The sequence below is a fragment of the Sorex araneus genome, chromosome 5 (genome assembly GCF_027595985.1).
Source record: "Sorex araneus isolate mSorAra2 chromosome 5, mSorAra2.pri, whole genome shotgun sequence".
Classification (NCBI taxonomy): domain Eukaryota; kingdom Metazoa; phylum Chordata; class Mammalia; order Eulipotyphla; family Soricidae; genus Sorex; species Sorex araneus.
Genome location: NC_073306.1, coordinates 195,670,053 through 195,696,991, shown reverse-complemented (window position 1 = coordinate 195,696,991; position 26,939 = coordinate 195,670,053). Strand labels below are relative to the sequence as shown.

Sequence of the window (26,939 nt, the reverse complement as noted above, 5' to 3'; positions counted from 1 at the left end):
TTATGTTTTCATTTCCACTATTCTGGACATGATTTTTGGAATATTGACATTTAAATTTTGGGTATTTAAGATTATATGTATCCAAATAGAAAAGTCTCTAGATATATCATAAAAATAAGAAACTATAAAAAGTTGATTTCAACAATGTAAAAACTGACTTATACAACAAAAATAACATTATAAATAAGACTAAAAGATATAATAGATCTAGAGAAAGTATATTTATAATATTCCTAATAAGCAAGAAAAAATCTCTTTATTACAGAGTTCTTACAAGTAAATGAAAAAATACAAAGAACCCAAAAGCAAAATATAGCAAAGACATAAATATAAATAAATATTAATATTAAAAAACTTCAAATATTATTTACCCTCCATAAATATGAAAGAGACTTGAATTGACTAAGTATGACCATTTTAAAACTATAGAATGACAAAAATGAGAATATGGGACAAAGTTATATTTTTATAAATGGGTAAGCAAATGGGTATTCTTGTCCACTATCTGTAAAAGTTAGATAATATATAGCACTGTAGCACTGTCATCCCATTGTTCATCGATTTGCTCATTTGGGCACCAGTAATGTCTCCATTGTGAGACTTGTTGTTACTGTTTTTGGCATATTGAATATGCCACGGAGAGCTTGCCAGGCTCAGCCGTGCGGGCAGGAATACTCTCAGTAGCTTGCCGGGCTCTCCGAGAGGGATGTAGGAATAGAACCTGGGTCAGCCGAGTGCAAGGCAAATGCCCTACCCGCTATGCTATCACTCCAGTCCAGATAATATATATAATTATTAAATAATATAGATATGGATCTATACATAATATTCTGCTAAGTATTCACTCTAAAGAAGTATTTACAAATAAGAAAAATAATTAAGAACTATGGGTCAACCCTGACTGACACTGAATATGGCCCTGACCCCTGAAAGACCAGAAAGCTTACTGGTAGGGTACTTATTAAAAAAGTCAGAGCATATGAATCATGTGTATAGTATATAAAAGCATCAAAAATTATACCAAGTATCTGGATTAAAGTAGAAAGGCCTCCATGAAATGCTATTTATGACACAGCATACATATGATGATTTTATTTGTATAAAATTCTAAAATTCTATGTCTACCAGTATGTTTACACATGCTTTGCACCAAATAACTCTATCATTTTGTATCATTTGAAAATAAACAACCTGTCTTCATTTCTATCATTTCCTGATTTCCAAGCAATTAAGCTCACAAAGTTTTTTTTTAAAAGGGAAAAATTAACCAAATAAGATTCTGGTAGTATAAACAGTGACAAACAATTTTGATCAAATAGGTTTAATTCAGAATTTGTTCATAATGGGTAGAAATGATTTAAAGTATTTTCCTGAGAAGAAGTGGCAAGATACCTGGAAAGAGAGCAAGCAATGCAGAGAGCCCTTACGGCATTAATATTGTCTACAAAAAACTCAATTGTTTCATTCCAACAGAATACACATACCTATCTTTGAAACTTTGAAAATATGTCTCTGACAGATTCTAACATGTGAACTTAAATTTCCAGTTCAAGGAAGAACTACAACATTTAGGTAAGCTGATATTACTATCTAGTCCTCACTAAAGTAAAACAATTATCAATCTGCTTTAATCTTGCTGTTAGAAATTGCAAATGATAATCTTTGTAAAGAAGTGTCTATCTTATCGAGGAATCTCATATGTGAGTATGAAATGACACATTTCCAACTTATGCAGATTGATCAAATATTCTCAGCACAGCAGTATGTTAAAATAAATTCTCAAATTTAGAGATGCCAGCTATAAATGTTCCTTATTATGAGACAAGTTCCCTTAAAATGTGCTGTTAGTCACTATAAATATCACAAAATTCACAGAATTCTAAAGTTCTTATTGCATTCTTTTACAAAAAGGTTTGCGAAAATAGGATTATATTTACTCCAGAAAAAAATTAAAATGACTTTTTCACCAAGTCTTCACTCTAGACCGTGTTCAGTCATTCACAATCAACTATGCTGACATAAATTAAAATTTTTTGTGTTCTATAAAGCTCAGAGAACAATTTTTAAATAATTAAAATACTGGTCACCAAAATATCAAAAAGCACTCTCTATATTAATATCTTTCCCATGTACTAAATCATCCACCAATATTTATAAATTCAGTTTTATATCAAAATTTTATTTGGCCAACACCAAATAAAATCCCATGAGCGTAATAAATTTTGGTGATATATATTTATAGTGTTAAGTCATCAACAGTTAAGATAATTTAATTGGAAATAAGTGAATAGAACAGTGCACCCATTTTCCCATTTGGCAACCAAGAATCCAAACACAATGTCATGAATTGGTGGCATGGTCACAGAGAATTCAGTTGGAAAAACACGGTAAAGCTGAAAAGTTCTGGATTACTTCACGTGTCAATGGAAGCAGAGCATTATTATTGGACTTACTGAAAAAGATAATTCGGTACTGCACAATTGCTGAACCTCAGAAGGGCTATGTGTTAGTCTCCTGCTGTTGAACTCTGAGTACAGAAAATAGTCTAAAGTGAGGGTAGGGACGCATATGTGTGTAAGGTCAACTCTTGGCAAAGTGGTTTAGTAACCCCACGAGCTCAAGTTAAACACTTAAAGATGGCATTAGAAATAACCACTCTAAAGCCTCAGACCACCTGATGGTCAAAATACATATGCCAAATGGGTGAATTCATCATACATTTATTTTGCCTTTATAATTTTAATATACTTGGAGCTACTACAGTTTTAAATACAGTTACATGAGAAACATATATTTCCTAAGATCTCCTAAGAGTACATATATTGATCATTGCATATATGTATATACCTTATTATTAAGTATCAATACATGCGTGTATTTATATTAAGTATAAATATAAATGTGAATATAAAAACATATGTGTAAGCACAAGTACATGCATATTTGTATAGGTATATACAAATATACCTATAAACGTAATTCCTGTCTGTGAGCAGGCAAGACCTCTTGTCAGGCAGAAGCTGACAAGAAAGTTTGTTAACAACAGCAGTGAAGTGACTCATCTGTGTTTTCACAACATATTTCTACCCAGCATCCCTGTCTATTTGTAGCCTGACAACAAAGGCTCTATGTGAACCACCCCTGAGCTGTCTGTCTTTAAAAGCAAGGACACTATTCCCAGGTGACTCATTTTAACTCCATGTACTTTTGAGAATAACCCACTGTCACATTTATGAAGGCCTGGGATATAACTGAAGATTATTGCAGGCTCTGCTAGCGCTTGGCTGCCTAGTCTTGATCAATGCTTAGAAAGTCAAAAGAATTCAGAGAACTTTGCCACCTCAATGTCTCTTACTAACATACTCCGACTGGTATCACTTGAATGATTTCCTCCAGGAAAAGAGCACTTTAGCTACACTCTAGAGCCTGTAAATACTCTCAGAATTGGACCCTTGCCCATTTTGGTCACTTATTTGTACTGTCTGCTGCACAATAAGCACTCAATAAATTTTTCAAAGAATTAATCAACCTTTGCCTTAGAACGGTGAAATGACCTGGCTCATCACCAAACCCACAAAAAAAAATTGTTACTCAGATTCTACAGTAACAAGAAAAATATCAACAGCAGCAAAAAATCTACATATTTAAGTTCATATCCTTTAAGGTTTGCGACACTCTTTACCAAATTAAATCATCATACTCTCTTGTTCTTAAAATAAATAAAATCAATAGGTACATTAATCTTAGCCATATACTCTAAGAAAACTTAATACAATAATTATCAGTAAAAATGTCCATGCTAGTAATATTAAAATACTTGAATACATATAATTACCATATAATGATTAAGTTGGGGTATGTACATATTTACTAGTCAACATCTATCTATACAAATTATTTTAGATCTAGAATCCCAGGGTTTAGATCCATGCATCTACTTATAAATAGCTTTAGGCCACCTAGACAACTGGCAACTACTCAGTCGTATTGAAATATAAATGATAATTAATTTCTCCTCTCTCAGTGTTTCTGTTATTTACTATGACTTCCCAAAGTACCAAATGGTACATTTCACTGATTCACTGATAGGCTTTTGAAGTGAGAGAGAAGAACATGTCCTTTAATATTTTCATCAGAGAAACTTTGGGTATGTGGGGGGCTGGGAGGAGGGACTCTCAAGCAGTGCTCTAAGAACTCTTGTTAATGCTAAGCCAGTCAGCAGCAGTTCAATTCAAGGACCCAAGGACGCAGTGCTCGGGCCTCCAGAATCTTCTCCAGAGATCAAAATCTCAGGGAACGAACTTAGGGGTTGAGGCAAAGGGGAAAAATTGCCAGGGATCAAACTGGAGTCACAGCCTAACCCCTGTATTATTATTCTACCTCTCTAGGCCATCATTAGAGAAATTATTAAAATAATAAGTTCATCATTCCAACTAAATTATCAATGGAGGTTACAAAATCTATTTCTAAACCTTGCCTTGCATGTGGCCAACCCAGGTTTGATCCCATAAGGTCCCCTGGGCTCCCCTGAGCCCCACCAGTAGTGGTCCCTGAGCACAAAGACAGGAATCAACCCTGAACACCGCCTATGTGTATATTCATCCCGTAAATTCCCTCATAGTTTTCAAGTAGATACTTTGAATAAGTGCTTATTCTCAGGAATAACATCGAACAAATGGTGATGTAGATAGAGAACTAGATTTCTAATACACCAGAAGCACTTATGCTTTTTCCTGGTCTTCAAACCCAGAAAGCCTTTTCTACCAGCAAGGCCTCTGCCATGTCATTTATTCACTGTCACTGTCACTGTCATCCCGTTGCTCATCGCTTTGTTCGAGCGGGCACCAGTAACGTCTCTCATTGAGAGACTTACTGTTACTGTTTTTGGCATATCCAATACGCCACGGGTAGCTTGCCAGGCTCTGCCGTGCGGGTGAGAAACTCTCGGTAGCTCGCCGGGCTCTCCGAGAGGGGCGGAGGAATCGAACACAGGTTGGCCCCTGTGAAAGGGGAATGCCCAACCACTGTGCAGAAAAATATCCATTAACTATATTGTTGTACAAAAGAATGTTTTCCCAAGAATTGGCTCCTATGGAAATTAATTCACCTGGTAGAGAGTAAGAGTGAAACTTCTAGCTCCTCTCAGTATTTTCAATCTAAGCTTTTTGAAGCTTTCAATTCCATTTTATTTATTTATTTGTTTATTTATTGCTTTTTGGGTCACACCCAGCAATGCACAGGGGTTACTCCTGGCTCTGCACTAAGAATTACTCCTGGCGGTGCTTGGGGGACCATATGGGTTGCCTGGGATCGAACCCGGGTCAGCCGCGTGCAAGGCAAACGCCCTACCCGCTGTGCTATCGCTCCGGTCCCTCAATTCCATTTTAAAAGGGCAATAAAATGTATTGGGAGCCTGGGAGCGTTAAAATGTATATCTCGATGATAAGAAACTCATGGAAAAAAGTGTTTGAGATGATCTTCACAAGAAAGTTGCTGCATATTTTGAAAGACAAAAGATGGTTCTGCTCTTGCTACCCTCTCAAAACCACAACTTTTGTGAACATGTGGCTGCCTCTTTCATTTCCTAGACTCTGGCCTCAGAATGCCCTCCCCTAGCTTTCTTTTTTGCTTTCTTTTTTGAGTTTTTGTTTTCTTAAATGATCTATTTATCACCATTATGCCAGTGACTGCTATACTAATGTTAATCTATTGTTGGTTGAAGAGTATTTGCCCAACTTGGATAAAGATCATCAGGTCTTATAAAAATGCTATTATTACAGCCTACATTATTCATTACTGTAAGTCATTCATTACTTTATTCATTACTGTCATGAATAAGGAAAAAATCAGGTGAAACTCTGTTGGTAGACTTTGTCTCTCTGTCTGATTAAGTATGATTTAAATGATTCTAGGCCAACTAAGGCCAATTAGGCCTTCAATCCAAGGGTTGAAGATGCATTGCTTCTCAGGACCTGCAAAGCCAGCCATTACTTGGGCTATCCTGGCAGTACTGGGGGTCTCCAAGGCCATACCCATCACCCAAGGATGCACCCACTATCTCTGGGTCAGACTATGCGGTGCCTAGCTCCTTACAAGGCATGCGCCTTCACCCCTGGATTCCATTTCTGGTTATTTTGTATATGTTAATCAGTTGCTAATATTTTTTAAAAACACCAGATTTCACATAAAAATTTGAGCTTTCAATTTCCCTTTAAAAATCTGAAATGAGGGGCTGGAGCAATAGCACAGCGAGTAGGGCATTTGCCTTGCATGCAGCCGATCCGGGTTCGATTCCCAGCATCCCATATGGTCCCCTGAGCACCGCCAGGAGTAACTCCTGAGTGCAAAGCCAGGAGGTAACCCCTGTGCATTGCCGAATGTGACCCAAAAAGAAAAATATAATTCTGAAATGAAGCACCTGGGTATACGTGAAAACAAGCAAAGTTGAGTGGCAACTGCCTATTTCCAATGGCATACGGGCTCCAGTACAAAGCCCGAGCTGGCCAAGTGGGAATGTTATGCAAACAGTCTTTATTTTATTATTTTTTAAATTTTTTTAATTTTATTGAATCACCGTGAGATAGTTACTAGCTTTCATGTTTGGGTTATAATTTCACAATGATCAAACACCCATCCCTCCACCAGTGCACATTCCCCACCACCAATATCCCAGGTATACCCTCCCTTTTCCCACCCTCCCCCTGCCTCTAAGGCAGACAATATTCCTCATACTCTCTCTACTTTTGGGCATTATAGCTTGTAGGGTAGCATCACATGAGCTGACACCCAAGGACGGTAGATACAAGGGCCAGGGGGATTGCCCCATAGCTGGAAGATTGCTTCATAAATGAAGGGGAGAAGGCAGATGGAATAGAGAAGGGATCACTAAGAAAATGATGGCTGGAGGAACCAGTTGCGAACAGTCTTTAGTCCCTAATCTTTTAGCTATCCCAGCAATAAACAATATGACTTTTTAAAAGGCCATAGGAAACTCCAACTTTAGCCATCTTCTCACTATAAGTGACAGAATCACCCAAAAGGCCCGAAAACCATCAAAATCAAGAAAATAATATAATGGTCTTTAAGTCTGAGTTTCAGGGAAGTGTCTATCAAGGAACAGATAAAAGCACTCCTAACAAACTAAAATACAATTGTTTAAAGTTATCTCTTTTCCTAAGTCAATAGGATATCATAGATAATTTCCATTTTTGCATTTAGAAAGAAATATAAAACAGGAATGTGCACAAGGAAGAAAACAAAGTAGAAAGGGAGTCCTTTCAAATCTACTCATATTTTTAAAAAATAAGCTGCTGGCGTACTTATGAAAGTCAGATAAGACAACCAGTAAAGAGGTAGTCAAGTAGGGCATTTTGAAAGAGACATGCATATGGTTCTTTTCCTAAGAATATCAGCTTCATTCACTACTGGACACCTGGTTAAATGCATTTTTTTTCCTGAGTGATTCAATCAACTTAAAGTAGCTTTGCACATATTTTTCTAATTGCATTTAGGGAATTGATGATATTGTTAATAACTGAAACTATAATATCCATGCAAAAAAATCAAATGCCTCCATCAAAGTAACCGACAACTTATAAAATAACCAAAGCCAGGGACTTCAGAGCTTAATGATTCTGGTATAAAAGACACAACTTTTGGTTTGTGATCACAGAAGCCAAGTCTATGGATAGATATGAGTACAGATGCAATCTTAACCAAATCACTCAACATTTTAATAGCTGTTCACATATAAAATGCAATTATTTATCTCTTCCACAAAGGAGGGTGGTCCTTAAGTTTAACAGTGCATGATCTGTTCATTCAAGACAGTAGCAGATCTAAGCCCAGGCCATGCAGAGAATTAAAGCAGCTGATAGGCTTTTGCCCAAATAGAATTGTATATCCTCATTTCCTTCCCTTATTTTCCCCACTTGTGACTCAAGCCAGATTTCATCGAGCTATTTTTGTAATTACTAAAATCTGGAAATACAGCAGCAGGCCAGAAGCAAAGTAAAATGCAGCATCCAGCAAAAGAAAGAAAATCACGCTGAGTAACTGAAAGGCCATCTGCTTCTAGCTGAGCCATAGGGGTGAGGAAGGCAATCTGGGCTGTACTATTTGTGTCTTCCCTAAAACCAGACCCACCTGCATGTTGTCGGTGGCATCCCCGAGCAGTCCTCCAAAAGTGATAGCATTAGTTACGGTTGCCAGATAAATGAAAAGAATTGCTGAAAGTGCCTGAATATTTAAAGCATCATAAAAATCACTGGCAAAAAATGGTGCTTTCCTCTTTATATCCTTAATTAGTCCGCCACAGAACCTAGGTAGGGAGAAAGCAAACATAGGACAATGCAAAATAAATCACCATCAAATGTACCAGAATAAACCACAAATAATTTGTATTTAAAATGCTTGTATTGGTGGCAAGTTACTATTTTGCTTCTTAAGATAAAAGCAGAAGGAATCACTTGTCTCACTTCTTTTTCATTACTAAGTTAGATATTAAATTCCCTAACAACCACATAGTTGATCTTTCAAGGAGACTGAGTTGCATAGAGACTGAGTTGCATAGACAAATTAAAAATTATCACTATCTAAAGAAAAACATCCAAATATGGCAGCAGATAAAAAAAGACTCTTTTATCTTCCTGGCATTGCTTCCTTCTTAACCTCATTCATTCACTCATTCATTCCTTCATACATTACACAAAGGCAGTTTTGAGCCAAGTATTATCTTGCATTATTCTGTGAATTGTAGACACAACAGTGAATAGTGGAATAGTGGGGAAAATACCTGACCTCTTAAAGTTAACTTCAGGTGGGGGAAAGACAAAAATACCTAAAATGCCTGATGCTAAAAATCAAGGAAAAAATTAAGTGGAGAGAAAGATTAAGATAATCAAGAGGAGCAATGGCTGAAATATGCAACATAAATGTTCAAAACAGGCCTCCTGAGCTGATGATGCCAGGGCAAGGACTTGAGAAACGAGGATGGGAGCCAAGCTGGAATGTGGTACCTAAGCACATGTGTGAGTACCGTTAGAAATGTTTACAGGTCAGCTGACTTACACATCCATCATCCAAGCCGCACACCCCAGACTGCCTCACACCATCAGCTTCTTTTGTTTCTCCTTGATTAAAAGACTTCTAAAATACTGACCCCGAAGTAAAAATTCAGACTTCAAACAGCTATCACAGTTTATCAGAATTACAAGTCTAGCTTTCCGGATGCTTGCAGGACCTTAGCTGCAGACCTCAGCGTTCTTAATTTAAACATGATTACACATGTTTTGGGACATGCAACCTTCTCAGAACTGTTGAAAAGGTGAAGTATGGAAGAATGACATTAAAGTCGTATTAAATAAAACAAAGTTAATCCCTAGAATTCAGATCTGTAGAAAATGCAAAGTATATTTAATGGAAACACTCTTAAAGAACTAATCAGGATAAAAGTGTGAAAAAAAAGCTTTCTATTTCTGTTTTTGTAAAAAGGAAGTAGAGGGAAAATAATGTTCTCTTAATTTGAGAGAGAAATCCAAGTGGGTCATCAGGGGGAGAAAAGAACTTCATTTCATTCACATTCAACTGCATGTTGAAAAGATAGATCTTTGTGTTTTCAAAATCCCTGCAGTGTTCTTAAAAAACGGCATTGTTAGGAGTATCCTGCTAAAATTTTACTTAACAATGAAACTGGAGACCTGAACAGTCTGAGAAAGAAGAATTATTGTGAGAGAGATTAAGCTGAACAATCTTGGAAATGTGCTTCCCAAACACAGACCAAGAGGACAATGAGAGTGAACCCTGTCCGTGATTCTGCAGTATGTTGCCTGCTTTTAAGTATGTGAACAGGGGTGGTATGGAATCAGGAAAGTTGCGTGGTGAAGACAAGATGATCACTGCATCTTCCTGTCACACACACTCACCTGCAAGCTCATTCACTTGATCATCGCATCACTCATATCTCTGCAATTACACTGGCCTTGATACAAACTCAACACATACCAGGGCCTCTTATTCGCTTTCAAAACCATATCTTTAAAATCTGCCTTCAGACTTTCTTTGAATGTTACAAATGTCTTAGTAAAACCATAACTGACCACCATGTCCAAAATTATCATATTTTTTAACCATCACAAAAATGCCGATTTCTGGGGCCGGAGGCAAGGCGTTTGCCTTGCACTCAGGTGACCAGGATTCAATACCCAGTGTCCCATATGGAACCCAAGCACCGCTAGGAGTAATTCCTGAGTGCAGGGCCAGGAGTAACCCCTGAGCATCGCTAGGTGTGACCCAAAAAGCAAAAATAATAATAATAATTCCAATTTCTATTTATTTTTCTTTTATCAAACCACTGAATTTCTTTATTTGCTCATTACTTGTCTCCTTTCACGACAAAGTCACACCCACAGAGCTTTTTTGCTGATTCCACTTCTGCATCTCCACTACTTGCAACCACCTGGTACATTACAATGATTGGTAAGCAAATATACCAACAAGTGAAGAAAATACCAACGGATGAGGTAGATTACATTCAATGCTGAAGCACATCCTAAAGAATAAATGGATGGATCTGTCAAATGGATCCATCAATTACCGTCCAGTCCTCTGCAATTCTTCACAATCCCCATGACCTCCTCCTCCATGGCCTCCGTCGTGGGGGGTGTCCCCATTCATCTGAACATTCTCTCCACCTGAGTACATGTTCTTCCTAAACAGGACAACAGATATCAAGACAACATTAGTTCATTTTGTTCAACTCTTCTGAACTGTCTTATATACTAACTAGTGGAGAAATAAGAGTGAAAACCTTTGGTGAGAAAGTTCAGTATTTCTTTCTGCCATCTTAACAGATAATGCAAAGTGGTACATGTAAAGGCAAGAAAAATATCTGAATGAATAGAGCCAGAGAGATGGTACAGGGGTACAGGCACTTTATTTACATGCGGCCAACTCTGGCTTAATCTCCAGCACCATATGTGGTCTCCCAAGCACTGCCAGGAGAAATCCTTTGGCACAATTGGGTGTGAAACACACACACACACACACACACACACACACTTACAAAATAACAGGGTAAATAGAAAAGTGGATGAATTGTATATTGTACAAGAGGGAAAGTATCCTACTTCCAGAAAATGGCTTCTTCTCAACTATCTCACCTAACTTTGTAATATTTTAAATCTACTGGGGCTCATCTGGACTTAACTGATCTTTTCACAAAATAGTCCAGAAGAAGCTGATGTATTACTATCACATAATCTATATCTCTAATTTGTAATCAATGAACTAAATCACAATATAAAGCATTTATTTACACTATCAATAAAATGTCAAACTAAGGTATAAATGTGATTTAACTGAGATGATAGATCAAGTTAAATGGGAACCTGAAAATAGCAGGGCAGTGGCCTGATTCTGTTTTCTTTTCATATGCAGCCACCTACTCAAGGCTGTCCCAGCAATTAATAGCGTTAAGTGTCTGATAATTTACCTTTTGTCAGATGATGGAAGACTCTTTGGAGGCTCTATCCTGATTGTTGGGTCCCATTCCCCAGGGGGAAGCACAATAACTTCATCTAAGAACTCATCAATGCCAGCAATCAGGTCCTGCCTATCTTTTGCCTTATAAGCGATGTCATGGAATACCTAAAGGAAAGAAAGGGGCTTTTTAATCCAACAAGAGACCCACTACATAGCCCACATCATGTCAAGTTTGAAGAATCTAATCCACAATTCACCTTTAACATCTTATGTTAAGCAATGAAATCATTCTTAATAATAAGCTTATACTAAAACATGAATGTATTCCTATCATCAATGCAAAGAATATAGAGACAAAGAAAAAAGTTAAACTTGTACATTTTTAAAAAATCAATATTGTGAATGAACATTGTTTTTCCTCTCCCCTTAGTCCGTGCCACTACTCAGAACACTGCTGTAGAAGCTAGCTAAAAAAGGGTTAGAGAAATATTCTGAAGAACCATTCTTTGAAATAAAGATTACTGGGAAAAGTCATTGTTGGTAATTCAAGAACGAAAAGTTCAATCTGAGGTTTAACTCAGATTACAAATAATGTTAGCTACTCAAAAAAGAAAAAAGTCTGAATACTATTGGTGATCTATTAAACAAAATGCTTTATGTAAGTAACCATCTGTCTATCTTTAAGCAAGGTAATAATTTAATCATTCAAGTCAGAGAGTGCTTCTCTATCTTTGGTACAGACATCTAAAGGATACTTCTGGAACACAAATAATCTTTGTCAATTATTTCTATCCCTCTAACCTAGATGACGATCAGAAAGTCCTTTCTAGCCTTTCATACCTTGTAAGTCTGATTGTTTAATTTATAGGTGAAAAAGATGACTGTTGTTTATACATAAATATTGCTACAAAATTGCCTTCTTGACAAGTATTTTAAAAGCTTCACCAAATAACATGTCTTAAGAGTCTAGAGGTTGGGAGGGAAAAAGCCATACAAGAGACAGCATATTACATGTGGCAGACATAGCTAGCCTTATTTTTGTTTTTTCCTGTTACCATTCACTATATAGACTGGAAAGTTGGAGTAATTGCCCAACCACCCTGCACATAAGTCATGTTTGATACCCCAGTCCCCCATATGGTCCCCCAAGCTCTGCCAAGAGCAATCCCTGAGCACAGCTAGGTTTGGCACAAAAACGAAAGAAAACAAAGGACTATAAACCTATTTTAAAAAATTTAACTCCCACTGAGATGCTTCATTTCTTTATGGAAACCATAGGATAAAGAAACAATACGAGCAATCATTAGCTAGAACTTTCATAACTAAATAAACTGTTCTTCAGTTCTCCAGTTCTCCACTTAACACAGAGAGAATGACAGTAAAACATTTGAACAAGCAGTGAGCTAGAATGACAAAATCAATTGGTGGCTTATACTCTATTAATAGTTTTTCTATGCAGAAACTGACTTGGAATTATATCTTATCTAAAAGGTGTGTTAGCAATTCTGAAGTTAGCATGAGAGTATGGACATAATTATAAAGTATAAGATACTCTATAATGGTTGAGGGCTTTTGACGGGCTCCCATTACTGCTGCTTGGTAGATGGTGACAGTCAAGCCTTCAGTGATTCACCCCAGTGAGATGCTAGTTGGGCCTAGTACTGCTAGTGGCCAGCAGGTTCATACCTGGCCTGCTCAGGGCACCATGGGGATGCCAGTACCAGGGGTCAAGCTGGAGTTTCATACATTCAAGGCATCTGTTCAACCCTTCTAAGCTACCTTCTCAGCCCCAAGACACACACAAATGCACACCTGAGCATGAGTGTGTATGTACACACAATTTCTTTCCATGGAACAAAAAAGAACAACAACATGAAACAGATACTTTTGATACCTAAGAAAAATGCACTATCCAACAGCCTGATTTTTATTACGTTTTGTTGTTTGGGGGCTACACCTGGTGGTGCTCAGGATTTATTCATATCTCTGCAATCTGATACCGCTCAGGAGATCATATGGGGGTACCAAGGATGGAACCCAGTCTGGCTACGTGACAAGTAAGTACTCTACCCACTGTACTATCTCTCTGGATCCCTTAAGAATTATTAAAATGAATTCTTTATTTCTGAAGCAATGTGTCATATGGATACTTGAATTCCCACACAGTTTAACATATTAAACATTTTAAAAGTCAAAGTTCTAGTTCCTACATTGATTTGAACTTTTTAATTATTTTTTTTGCTTTTTTGGGGTCACACGCAGTGATGCTCACGGGTTAACTCTTGGATCTGCACTCAGGAATTACTCCTGGCAGTGCTTGGGGGACCATATGGGATGCCGGGGATCGAACCCAGGCCAGCCACATGCAAGGCAAACACCCTCCCTGCTGTACTATAACTCCAGCCCGACTTTAACTTTCAATGTGATATTTAATAAGCCTAGGTTTTAACAATTAAAAATGTTTAGCAACACAAAGAAAAATAATTTTTTTTTCTACTATATAAATTTACACTTTTGAAAACTGCTATTACTTATCAGACCTCAAGTTATAAAGATCACTCATAATCACAGAATTCTAATTGACTAAATTATGGCAGGAATTCACAATATGAAAGCAGTAGAAGTCAGATATTCACAGATGATTATCTTCTCAATTCCTTACCTCATCAGACATCAAGGTGGCTATAGCCCTTCCAATCTCATAGTAGGACTTGGCCTTTCCTTTAGGACCTAGAAGAATGAATAAGAACCTAGAGGAAGAGGAAAAAAGTACAAACTATAACACAAAATGTCATTGACCTCAATGTACATAAACTTAGGCACATCCTACTTCATAAAAGGGTGGGTCTAGAAGTCATCATTAAAACACAGTTGATAATATAAAAGCTATTTCTTCAAACTATTCTGAAACAACAATTATCTTTCAGTTTATTTGGAGATAAAGGAGAATTAGCATGGAAAATTGAAAATTTTCTCCAACAGGAATAAAAGGTTTACTTTATAAGGCATTAGATTTCTAAACACTTTCTTTTCTCATTGACTTTCAGAATATTTGGAGAAAATCCATTAATCACAATAACTAAGAAGACTTAACAGATCTTCATATTTCGCAAATTTTTCCTTGTCCAGTGTATGCAATAACAAAGGATTCTCTCCTTACTTTTCAGAAACATTTCTACTCAGAAGTGGCCAGGAGTCAGCAAAAATCAAGTCCTTATAAGACTTTGTAGCCAAAGTGAAAGAAGAAAAATATGAAAGAAATTTAAACTAAAGCATCATTTACAGACAGTTAAAATATTATGGTGTCCTCATTTTCCTTCCACACATTATTTTCTTTTGGTTTTTGAGCCACACCCAACATAATCAGGGAATATTCCCAGCTCCATACTAGGGGTTGTTCCTGGTGGTGCTCAGGAGACCATGAAGTTCTAGGGATAGAACCAAGGTTGTCTGCTTGCAGAGCAAGAATCTTAACCCCTGTCTATTTTTCCAGCTCCTACATTTTTTTTTTGGTAGTGCATAAAAATTTCTCCTGAAATTTGTAATTCCCAATTGAGGTCATCTCATCATTTTATAGGGAATTCCAAAGTGACCACAAAGGTAAAAAAATGCATGTCTCTACTGAGGAGAAGGAAAGTTAATAAGTAAATATATACATGTATGTGTATATATTCTTATATCCACATCTGTAGGTATATTCATTCAAAAGGTACCACTGGACAGATCTCTAGCTTGCTAATCTTTTCACACGTAACATGGAAAATGGAGAAGAAACTGTGATAACATCCTATGTTTTTTAAAGCACTGAGAGCATTTCACATTCATCACCTCATTCAGACTCCATCCAACCCTTTGCAAAAAGAACAGGTAGCCTACTGCTGTTTAATGGTGAAGAAAATAAGGGCCGAGGAGGTTAATAAACAAGCCCAAAGACTGTGCCAGGGAGAGAACAGTAGACCGGTCTCCTTGCTTCCTGTTCTTTCCAGAGTCTTAAGTCTTCCTAATATTATCTGTGGGTCCTTCACATCAGGGTTGTGATTCTACTGAGAAGATCTATCTACAAGAAATCCATAGGCCATCCCAAGGAAAGACTTTGCAGATGCTTGTAGATTTTGTAGATTAGCTGAGGATAAGGAATCTTAGGTCAGATTTTATAGGACCAGGAATTTCATGGAAATTTGCTCAGTAAAATTTTAATTTTTTTATCTCTGTATACCTCACAAAGATAAAGACAGACAGTGCATACTCTCCAAAGTGCTAGGGTCAATTTGGAAATCCTTCACTGTATCACTGTCATCCTAATGCTCATCAACTTGCTCGAGTGGGCACCAGTAACGTCTTCATTGTGAGACTTCTTGTTATTATTTTTGGCATATCAAATTCGCCACGGGTAGCTTGCCGTGCAGGCAGGCTTTGCCATGCAGGCGGGATACTCTTGGTAGCTTGCTGGGCTCTCTAAGAGAGACAGAGGAATTGAACCCGGGTCAGCCGTGTGCAAGACAAACGCCCTACCCGCTGCGCGATCGGAAATCCTTAGAATAGATATTTCCTTTTTTTTTTAAAGCAATGGCAGGAAAAAAAACACAAGAATAATGTAAGAAGAAATATGAATGTCTCAATATTCAGTTTTATACCAGAATAGCCTTAAAACTCTTCAGTAATTATCTGCTCAGAAACCAGTTCTGGAGTGAGGCAGCAAGTGTTATCACAGTGGAAGAAATAGCAAAAGCAAGCAGCAGGCGGGAGAGGCTGCTCAAGAATCAGGGAGTCAGTATTAGATCGCATTTTAGTTCTTCAAACACACAACTTCATTTGATACTTCCTTTAAAGGAAGTTCAAGTATATATAATATATACTTTAAAGGAAGTTTAAAGCTAATATATAGTATATTGTATATATAGAAGTATAAAGTTTCTTTATGAAAGTCAATGCATTTTGCTAAGAGAACTGATAGATTTTAGGGTAACGCACACAAGAACTATTTAGTCACTAAAGAAAATACAAATCTCCTTAAGAAGCCCCTATAGGGGCTGGAGAGACAGTACAGAAATTAAGAAACATGCCTGTATGTAGCCAAGCCCACTTCCATCCCCAAAACCTCATGGTCCCCAAGAATCACTGAGCTAAGCCATGGAGGACAGCAACGCTATGAGGTATGACCCTGGAGACCCCCAAACCCCCGTTTGTGCATCCTGAGTATCTCTCACAACACTGGCCTGAGCAACAGCACCCCACATGCCATCTCACTGGCTGACAATCCTCAGGTGGGCACTGTATGAGAGTCCTCCCCCTCAACCCCCCAAAATAGAAAGACACCTACAATACTGGTCACATTTCCCAGTCCTATTTGGCGGCTGACCAAGGGCCAGCCGCCAAACAGGACAATAAAAGCACAGCTCTAGGCAAAAGTGGGCAGATGCAGGCTTGCAAGAGAAAATCTTAACACCTGGATCCTTCAAATATTTTAAATAATGAGTTGCTTTTACCTGACATTTTTATTATTTAGTATATCTATATAATGCTTTAATAGTACTATATAAAATATAGTAACATAGCAATATGTAATAATATAGTAATATATAAAATCTAAAACGTTTCCAGAGCTACCCTATATTCCTTTTTTACCTCTCCCTGGCACTGACATCATGATTATAGTTTATAATCTATACACAATATGAAAAACACATTTATCAACTGGCAAATGAGTTAACTATTAGTTTGACTATATGATGACAAAGCCAAAATATTATCATTTTACAGAGTGTGGAAAACATTCTCAGTCATCAATAGCTCTCAAATATAAATTCTGGCATACAATGGGTAACCACTGTAGAGTAGAATAATGGAGCCTCTATGTTAAACCCTCTAAGATTAATGGCATGTTTCTATATTTATATAAACTGGTCTCTCCTATATATCAAAAACTTGATGAAAAGTAGCACATCAATCATAATTATTATAGATACCATGGTAATTAAACCAGAATATAAGGATTATATTATTTTGGTAAACTAGACAAAAATGTTTGGTCTAGTTTGTTAAATCAGACAAAACAGCAAAGGCAAAGGAATCTGTCAGAGATATTAAAGTTTAGTTCCAGAGCATGCACTCAAGCAAGTATTGCAATAAAAGACTCCATCTTTCTTTGTTTCTCAGTAACTAATAAAAAACTTACATATGAAAGTTATTGTTCATTGTGCTATAGTCTATTAAGCATGCAAAGGATTTATGTTTTAAGAAATAAGGCATGGATTTTGACTAAAAGTACTTTATTGCCAAAAATTGCTAGCCATCATATGAGGTGTTAGCAAAACATCTTTTTGCTGATTGAGGGTCTTATGGGGAAAAATATATATATACATATATGTCTGCATGTTACAATAAAGCACATAAAATAGAGTAAATTCCTCTTTCTCAGGTAATGTAATTTTTATTTTAAAACATCTATATATTTATATTCATTACCAAAATACCCATAAATCACCAAATAAAAATAATAGTTACATATCAGTTTAAGTTTTTACATTATTCTACTCAGGAGACATTTCACAAATCCATCTCCTTAAAAATGAAAGAAACAGAAAATCTGGTGCTGTTGAGTAGCAGGAAACTTCATCTCGGGTCAATTTGATCTTAGGAACGGAGGCTCTTAAGAAGCCACTGATTTGAATTTCACTGCTGAAATGAAGAAGGGTTCTAAGAAAACCAACAGCACCAAACAACAACTCATCAGGTTGAAGTTTTCTCTGCCTGAAATGCGTGCTTGCCCCCTGAACTTGCAAAGAAGCAGAAGCTGTTGCAACTTCTATGATAAAATGCATGTTGCAAAACTTGGCTTTTCTAATGTACTGAAAATTCTTTTCATGACCCAAGCAGAGGTTTTTTGTTATTGTTTGGTTTTTATTTTTGGTCAACAGACAGATGTTATTCTTAACCAGAGGACTTTTTCTTTATTCACAAATAAGACTAAACATTGCATTTGTGTGGTGAGAAGGGCTCAAACCATGTTGACAGCTCAGGGGAAAAAAAACTAATTGTTACTGTGATCTTTCTACCCACTCCGAGCTAGAAGTAAGTCAAAGTTAGACTTTTTAATAGTGCCTAATTGTCTTGAGAATCTTCATGAGGCCCTTCTACTCTTGTGAGCTCTTCCTATAACTAATTATGCCTGGCAAGGATGCCCCCAGCGTTCTCCACAACAAAAAGAAGTGCCAGATGATCTGTGTCCGGAACCAATGGACTATACTCACATTCACAAATAATTACCGGCAGAAATCTGAGCAAAATATCAGGAAAAAAGAGCCAGTCTTCCTAAACCATTCAATCATTTTAGAAATGATGCATACCCCCTCTCTCCTTCCTGATATAGCCCAGCTATTTCTAAAATAAACTCAGCTTGTACCAATCCTTAATTCTCTTCTCTCAAAACAACACTAAATCAAATAACCTATTATTCATGCTTAGCCTACTTGGAAAGTGTGGCTAAACTGTAGCTTTCACAATTGATTTATGAGGACCACAAACCTACCAATCAACCATTACATATGGTAAACAGACACTAACAGCTAACAATGGGATTGTTGGGAAAGAAAGAATTGGATGAACAGCACCTCCAGCCCAAACCCTTTACTAGTATTCTAATTGTTCTGACAATTAATTTGGGCAAAACTACTTCATTTGGGCAAAACATTATTCATAATATAGAATGTATGTTAACTTACAGTGATACCAAAAGGGTAAACATTTTCATTTCTTAGAGGTGGAGATGACTAAATAACTATTCTTTTGATGTACAAATCAAGGCTGGAGAAAGACACACTGCTCAGAGGATTAAATTATCCCTTATGGATAATATATATCCATATGTATGGATATATACACATATATATGGAAATGTATCCATATATATATATTTGATTTGGGTTGGGTTTTATCTTTAAAAAAGTGATTTATACACTGTGACTTACAGTACTGTTCATGGTAGTTTCATAAATAACACATTCCTATACCGCACACGCCCCGTGTTCAGTTCCTTCCACCATTGTCTCAGGGTCCTGCCAGCCCCCCTTAGTCCCTCCCTCCTATTGCCCATGGCAAGCTGGGTATCGAAGACCACTTCCCAGTTTCTGTTGCCTTTGGGTATTGATTCTAAGCCTACTTTGATTCTTTATGTCCCATTTACGAGAAAGAGTATTCTGTTTCTGTACTTCTGTTTTCAACTAATGTCACTCAACATAATACTCTCCATATCCATCCATGTAATATCAAGTTGCATGATTTCATGTTTCTTAAAGCAGAGTAGGATTCCATTCACGTATCATAATTTATTTTATTCCACTCAATCCTAAATTTCTTCTTTGACTCTCCCTAACCTAAAAGTGGCCTAGGAGTCAGAATCTGCAGTTCAATTTCTAATATTGATCAAAAAAATCTTTTCTTTCTTGATCTGTCAACTGCAAAATGGGAATATTAGTGGTTTTCCCTTTGTAGCTCATAAGTATTTGAGTAATGACCTTTGGACAGATAAAAGGATCAACAAGTGTCTGTAAGATGCCACAAAAATCATACAATAAAAATATACCCTAGCAAATTACCAGAGATTAAAAAACAGAGTTTGTTTTCACATAAGTGGCAAGAAAAGTCCATATGCAGATAATTTCCATCTAGCTGCACGGAGAAAGGTACAGTAGATCAGCAAAATAATAGAGTAAACTGATAAACTTATTAACTGACACAATAGAAGCTTCTTGAGTTACACTGAAGACAATTAATAATAACAAGTGTAGCAGTACAAGTTCCTTCAACTTCCAAAACAATAATTAAAAAAAAAAAACATAAGACGTGCATGCATGCACCGATTCTGGGTCTTCCCGGAACACATTAAGGCTGCCTGCATGTCCTGTAAAGCATAAGGTTGGGTATAAAACAGTCCGTCGTAATGACTAGCGCAGTCCTTGTGGAATTTCTTTTATTGGATTTCACAGGATGCAGTCATTGGAATGGCCCCACATTACTCGTATACAAAAAAGCTAATGAGACTCCCTACTCAATGATTACAGCTTACGTTGCTCAGAAGAAAGTAAATGGATAAAACTATTTCCTTGAACAATGTTAACATGCAAGAATATATTGTTAGGTTATTGCCCTGAATTAGTTTTATGACATTACTGAATTACATTCCCTTAAATTGTTGGAGTCCTCTGTTAGTTCAAATGGTGCGGTATTTTCCTTCTACAATAGCACCGCTCTCCAGTACAAAAGTAAAGGAGCTGGAGTAACAGGGACAACAAAATGATTGCGATTTGCTTCTCAATGAACTCAATTTTGGGGGGGGGAATCACACTCAGGGATGCACAGGGTCACTCCTGGCTCGTGCACTCAGGAATTACTCCTGACAGTGCTCAGGGGACCATATGGGATGCTGGGAAACGAACCTGGGTTGGCTGTGTGTAAGGCAAATGCCCTACCCGCTGTGCTATCACTCCAGCCCCTGCACTCAAATTTTTGTTAAATAAAATGGCTTTTAAGATGACTTTATTTTGGGTGACTTTATTTGTAGCTTCTAAAAAATTAAGAATAGAAACAAAAAAAGCAAGAGCAATTTCACATCCTTGGCTTTGTTTGTTTGTTTGTTTGTTTGAGCCCCTAAGAAACAAAAAACCACAGGGGCATTTGAGCTGGACTTCAGCCATGATCTGAATCAACTAGCTGACTGCCAGGTCACTGCTCAGAACTGCAAGTCTCCACTGAAATGTTTTCAAGCAAAAAGCTAGGTTAAAAAAAAAGCACAGATTTTGATAATGGCATTAAATGAATTATTATTCTCACTCCTCCTTTCCTCTGCTACTTTACCAAGCACTGTGCAAGTTTTATTTCTAAGTATCTAAGAAATATGAAAGTAGGAGAAGTATACTTGTATGATCAGAAAGAATAAGAGCTATGAATTGAGCTACTGTAAGAAAATGTTCTCCAAATTTTTTCTGGGCCTCTTTTTATTGTCAGTTAATCATACTCAAACTACCTGTGGTCATCAGAGAAAATTCATAGGCCTTTTAGCTTACATGGAAAAAAGTCTATGAAAAATTACAAAAATGACATGAAAAAGAAAAATATTCAATTATGCCATAATTTTCTGATGTCAATCTGATTATTACAAGCTTCTCTTTAAACTACTCTTCAGCACAAATTTAAGTAAAGCTTAACTTCTTTTCACCTAGCTTCACTCAGCAAGTTATTTTTAACTTTATTGAGCTCATTTTCACAGAGATAAACAGAATATCTAAAACACTTTATATTGTAATAAGCACATTATTGTAATGCTTACGTAATAAACATTTATATGTCAATAGAAAAAAATTAATGTGCATATTTAAGTTTACTGTCTAATGTTTTTATTTTGCATGTACATACAAAAAGATATGTAGACCAGCAGCCAATTTCCTGACAGAATAAACTCTAACCTCTGAAATGTGTATGTACTGTCAATACTTTAAAAATGTAGTAGGAGGGGCTGGAGCAATAGTACAGCAGGTAGGGTGTTTGCCTTGCATGTGGTCGACCCAGGTTCGATTCCCAGCATCCCATATGGTCCTCTGAGCACCGCCAGGGGTGATTCCTGAGTGCAGAGCCAGGAGTAACCACTGTGCATTGCCGGGTATGACCCAAAAAGCAAAAGCAAAAAAAAAAATGTAGTAGGAATGGGGGCTGGAGGGATAGTACAGCAGGTAGGGTACTGCCTTACATGTGGCTGACAAGGTTCAATCCCCAGCATCTATTATGGTCCTCGTGAGAACTACCAGAAGTGACTCCTGTGTACATAGCTAGGAGCGTGCCCTGAGCACACACAGCTGGGTATAGCAAAAAAAGAAAAATCATAAATTTGTGGGGGTTAAATATACTAACCCGTATGAAAAAACACAGTATAATCATAATGATAATATTAATAACATTTTATTATTATTATTATAACTACTGCAATGCAAGTGCCAAGTTATTTGATAGTATGAACTAAGCCATTATTTCAGGTGACCTTCACCAATAGACTTTCTCTGAAGAATCCTCATTTTGTGAATTCTCTGGTCGAGAGAAAGGAGATTTCACTAGATGAGGGAAAAGCTTACCTTGTGGGCACGGGGACCTCAGTCAGGGCCCCCAGCATAACAGCCTGCTGTAGCCGAACAAAGGCAACGAAAGGCGAGTCCAAGAAATCAACCTCTCCAACAAGCACATTGGAAGCTTCTGCATCTCGTGGCAGTTTTTTCATGAACTTATTCTTCAGCTGAATGGGAAGAGTTAAGAAAGCACAGCTTGTCAGCAAAGATGGAAACCAATAGAGATGATACAATATCACTCCAGAAGATTCCTTAGTGATCCTACATACAACTGGACTTAAATGCATTTTTCTATTATGTGTAACCATGCTATTTAATATTTGCATAAAACATTTAGTATTTGTCTTTTGGATTAAAAATATTGGTTGTATAATCATATAGTTTACCTACAAAACACTGTCTAGCACAATTCCATTGATTCATTCATTTAATTTCTTCAGTAAACATGAGCTGAGTCTTCTACGAGCCAGTAACTGATCTAAACTCTAGGGTTACAGGGGTAAGAAGATCAATTACATGTCCTTCTTAGGCTCATATTACAGGAGTGGGGAATTAAAACATGGCTTAAAGGAATGATGAGTGCTTAAAAAAAGGAAAATAAAGTAGATAAGACAGTATTTTATACAAGATAATAAAAAAATGCCTCCGAAGAAACACATTCACAATGTATGAGGGGAAAAACACACATGCAAAGACCTGGGCAACGAACATTGTAAGCAAAATGAATGGTAAGAAACAAAGTCTAAAAGACAGGAAGGAGCTTGGCAGTGAGACCATCAGTAAGGTGAATACAGTAGAAGTTGAAGGGGCAGAGAAATTAGCAAATGAAGTTGTATGCATAAAGGGGGAACAGATCAAAAGGGCCACAAAGATTTGAATGTTTTGAAGTCAGAAGTTTTGAATGTTTAAGGAGGGACATTCCACCTCAAAGTCCAAGAGGAAAGGTGACAGTAGGAAGACCTGAGGGCAGAAGAGAGCATCACATCGACAGCATTTGAAAGACCATTGAACAATATGACACAGTCTCGAATGTGAATGTGGACCAAGAAGAAAGGAAAGATGTAAACCCGGGACTTTGTACCTTTTCCAGGAATGAGAGGAGATTTCAACAGAGGACACACAAAAAGAGTTGTCTGTGAATGGACCTCACTTCCGGTCAGATAAAGGAAGGATTTAACAGGGAAAGTGCATCAGCTGAGTCTCAGGTGGTGGAACTTCCCTAGTGTGAGCATTAAGAATGGACTAAGCAGGGTTTGTTAAACGTTTTCCCTGTATCATCCTTTTAAACCTAAGAAATGTAAACTACACAAGAATGCTCAGAAACATCTGACGCCATTTTTTGGCTTTGAATTAATTTTTTGTTGTTCCATATTCAAAATGGACTGGAGCAATAACACAGCGGGTAGGGTGTTTGCCCTGCACGCAGCTGACCCGGGTTCAATTCCTCCATCCCTCTTGGAGAGCTGGCAAGCGACTGAGAGTATCACGCCCACACAGCAGAGCCTGGCAAGCTACCCGTGGCGTATTTCAGATGCTCACTGAAAGATCCTGACAAGTCATCATAGTAGATCTCAGGGTACTCAGTATCCAGGGAGATGGGATGGAGGCAGGGGCTTCATTACTTTGGAATCTATTGCTACCAATAAGAGCCAGGAATAGGAGCTAAGAGATGGTATAAATTAGGGAATCAGGTGGAGGGGGCTCCCAAGTAGTGCTCATAAAGGACTCGATGCTTCTTGGTCCCTGGGGTCCTGAGGATTACCTAGGCACAGTGGCAGTGTTCAGGCCACATCTGGCAGTGCTCAGGGAACTCTAGGGCTGCATCTAGAGCACAGGGAACCAGGTGGTACTGGGAATTCAACCCATGTGGGTACATGCTATGCTTGTGTCTTAACTGCTGTGCTTATATACAAAGTAAGTGATTTTTTAAACTGGGAAATACACAGGATCAGAGAGACAGAACAGCAGGTAACCTGCTTGCCTAGCATATGTACAACCCAAGTTTGATCCCCTGGAACTATATATGTTCCTCTGAGCCCAAACATGAATGATCCCTAAGCTCAGAGCCAGGAGTAAGCTATAAGTACCACCAGGAGTGGCAGGAAATAAAGGAAGTAAGGAAGAGAGGGAGGGGGCAGGGAAGGAAAGAAGGGAGGGGAAGGAGGAAGTTAGTTTATTTTGGAGCATTAATGAGACTACTGGAGACAGATTAATGCTGCAGGAGAGGGGACAGCCACCAAGGCAGCTCCCACAAGCCTGAACTACTGAGAAGAAACAATAGCTCCATGCCAGGTGGAAATGTTCACTTGATGTTCCTCGTCCTCACCAGGAACAGTTGACACGGGCACAGATGGCAGTGATCTGGGAGGTTTTGTGGGCTGAGGGATTCTGAGCATTTCTATTTTTATAATAAAATCAAGAGAGCTGACAGAAGAAGAAAGTGGGAGGCAGATGGGAATTTGAGGGAAAAGGTAAAAGTATAAAGTGGTTTTCTGAGAGAGTGAATGTTACTTAATTCAGTCTCTTGGAAAGTTTATCTTACAGGTTTACATTCTACAACGATAAAAAGGACAGCCACAAGAGGAATCTAAAAAAGATCAAATGCCAAAATTGTCCCTGTCGTCTAAAGAAGAGGCTGATGTGTAGGAGTCTGAGGAGAAAGGGAAAGGTGTAAAGTGATTTTCCTGGAGAGTGAAGGCTGCTTAGCACACTCGCACACTCTTTGAAAGCTCATCTTGCAGGTATAAGTCTCTCCCTTTCCAACTCCCACTTAGAATTTTCCAAGTGTCATCAAAGAGTGAGGAACATCCCTGAGAGCTCCAGGAAATCACTTCAACACTCATGGGTGGGTGGAATAAGAATTTTGCAGGACCATGCAAACGGCACAGATTTTGATATATACTATCATCCAATATAAATGTCTCTGCCCTCGTTGGAAAAATTTACCAGAGGACTTAGTATTTCATTTATTGATGACTGCTGAGATAAAATGTGGTAGGCAAGATCCAATTTCCTCCATTAATAATGGGATAGTAACATAATTTCCATTTAAAGATTTCTTAATCACAGATAATCCATGACATTAGAGCTATCCCTAAATTTCCAACGCTCTCAAGAGCATCATTATAGAATTTTTTCCTTTATTACTTTATGTAAGAAGAAAGCTAAAGGACAAAAAGCAAGGACATATAGGCAAGGTTTATAATTTTGCGGAAACTAAAAAGACAGAAAAAAACTAAAAAGAAAGAAAAGTATTTAAATACTAGAAAAATATTACTTCTGTGCAGTAAGCAAATTTTCTCAAGATCATGCAATGAATCTTCCAAGAATACTAAAATAAATTTGACTATTTTGACATACTCCAGATATGAAAAAAGAGTGGCCATAGGAAGAATCAGAAGACATAAAATTCCAAATCTAATATTATCACCTACAGAATCTGTACTAATAAACTATTATCCTTAACATAAAGGAGAATATATGTGGTATGATCAGAAACTATAACATAACAAAATATAATAACTGCGGGAATTTTCCCCAATCTCTTTCCAAAAAGAATTCCCATTACCAAACGGGAACATAAATGACTGTAATACTCTGATTTTGTTTCCCATCACAACCAGAAGATTCTGTTCTAGTTAGGTAATGTGATAATAAAGCAATGAAATAATAATCCCCTCCTGTTTGTTGTACACAGACTCCCAACCTCATTATGAAAATCAGTTCTACCTTTTCTAAACATCCTTTCATTTCAGTATACCTCCTTGAGCTTCAGAAGCACTCATTTCTAGATCTTGCTCTTTATACAGTTAAAGTCTCTCCCATGAGTTTCCTAAGGGTTGGAACAGTTGATTCCCTTTGCACTGAACACCTACTTTATATATAACCTACCGTAATGGAGATATTATGAATTGGATATAGGAACTCCGTAGCACTAAAAAACACACCACAAGACTATCAAACAACCATAGAAGCTTAAGAGGTTCTTAATATTAATACTAGACTCCATGTTTGCTTCTGTCACTAAACAGCTACCTGATTCTCTGATCTTACAGTCCACTGTTATCCACAAATTCACTAGTACAATGACACCTTTATTGTGATTACTATTCCCAAATTGAAAAACTAGGGATACAGTGTGTGTGACTGTCTGTGTGTGTGTGTGTGTGTGTGTGTGTGTAGGGGTGTGTGTAATGTGTTGGTGCCTGCAATGCTCAGGGGACCATAAGCCATATGGGGTACTGGGGACTGAACCTGGGTCATTCACATGTCTTACCCACTCTACTATCTCTCCAGCCTCAATAAAGTAAAATTTGAAGGCCAAAAGATATAAACCGTATTCTCCAT

At 37.5% G+C, this 26,939-nt stretch overlaps 1 protein-coding gene across 4 annotated transcripts in view; it reads right to left on the bottom strand.

Annotated features, from left to right (window-relative positions):
• Positions 1-26,939, bottom strand: part of SLC4A4 (solute carrier family 4 member 4) — a 389,797-nt gene that overhangs the window by 105,729 nt on the left and 257,129 nt on the right. For all 4 annotated transcript variants that reach the window (XM_055140936.1, XM_004617877.2, XM_004617876.2 and 1 more), the window contains 5 exons: positions 22,602-22,759; positions 14,144-14,231; positions 11,492-11,646; positions 10,595-10,708; positions 8,146-8,320 (listed from right to left, as the gene is read on the bottom strand). In XM_055140936.1, the coding sequence (XP_054996911.1) occupies positions 8,146-8,320; positions 10,595-10,708; positions 11,492-11,646; positions 14,144-14,231; positions 22,602-22,759 (690 nt within the window). The remainder of the gene's footprint in view (positions 1-8,145; positions 8,321-10,594; positions 10,709-11,491; positions 11,647-14,143; positions 14,232-22,601; positions 22,760-26,939) is intronic.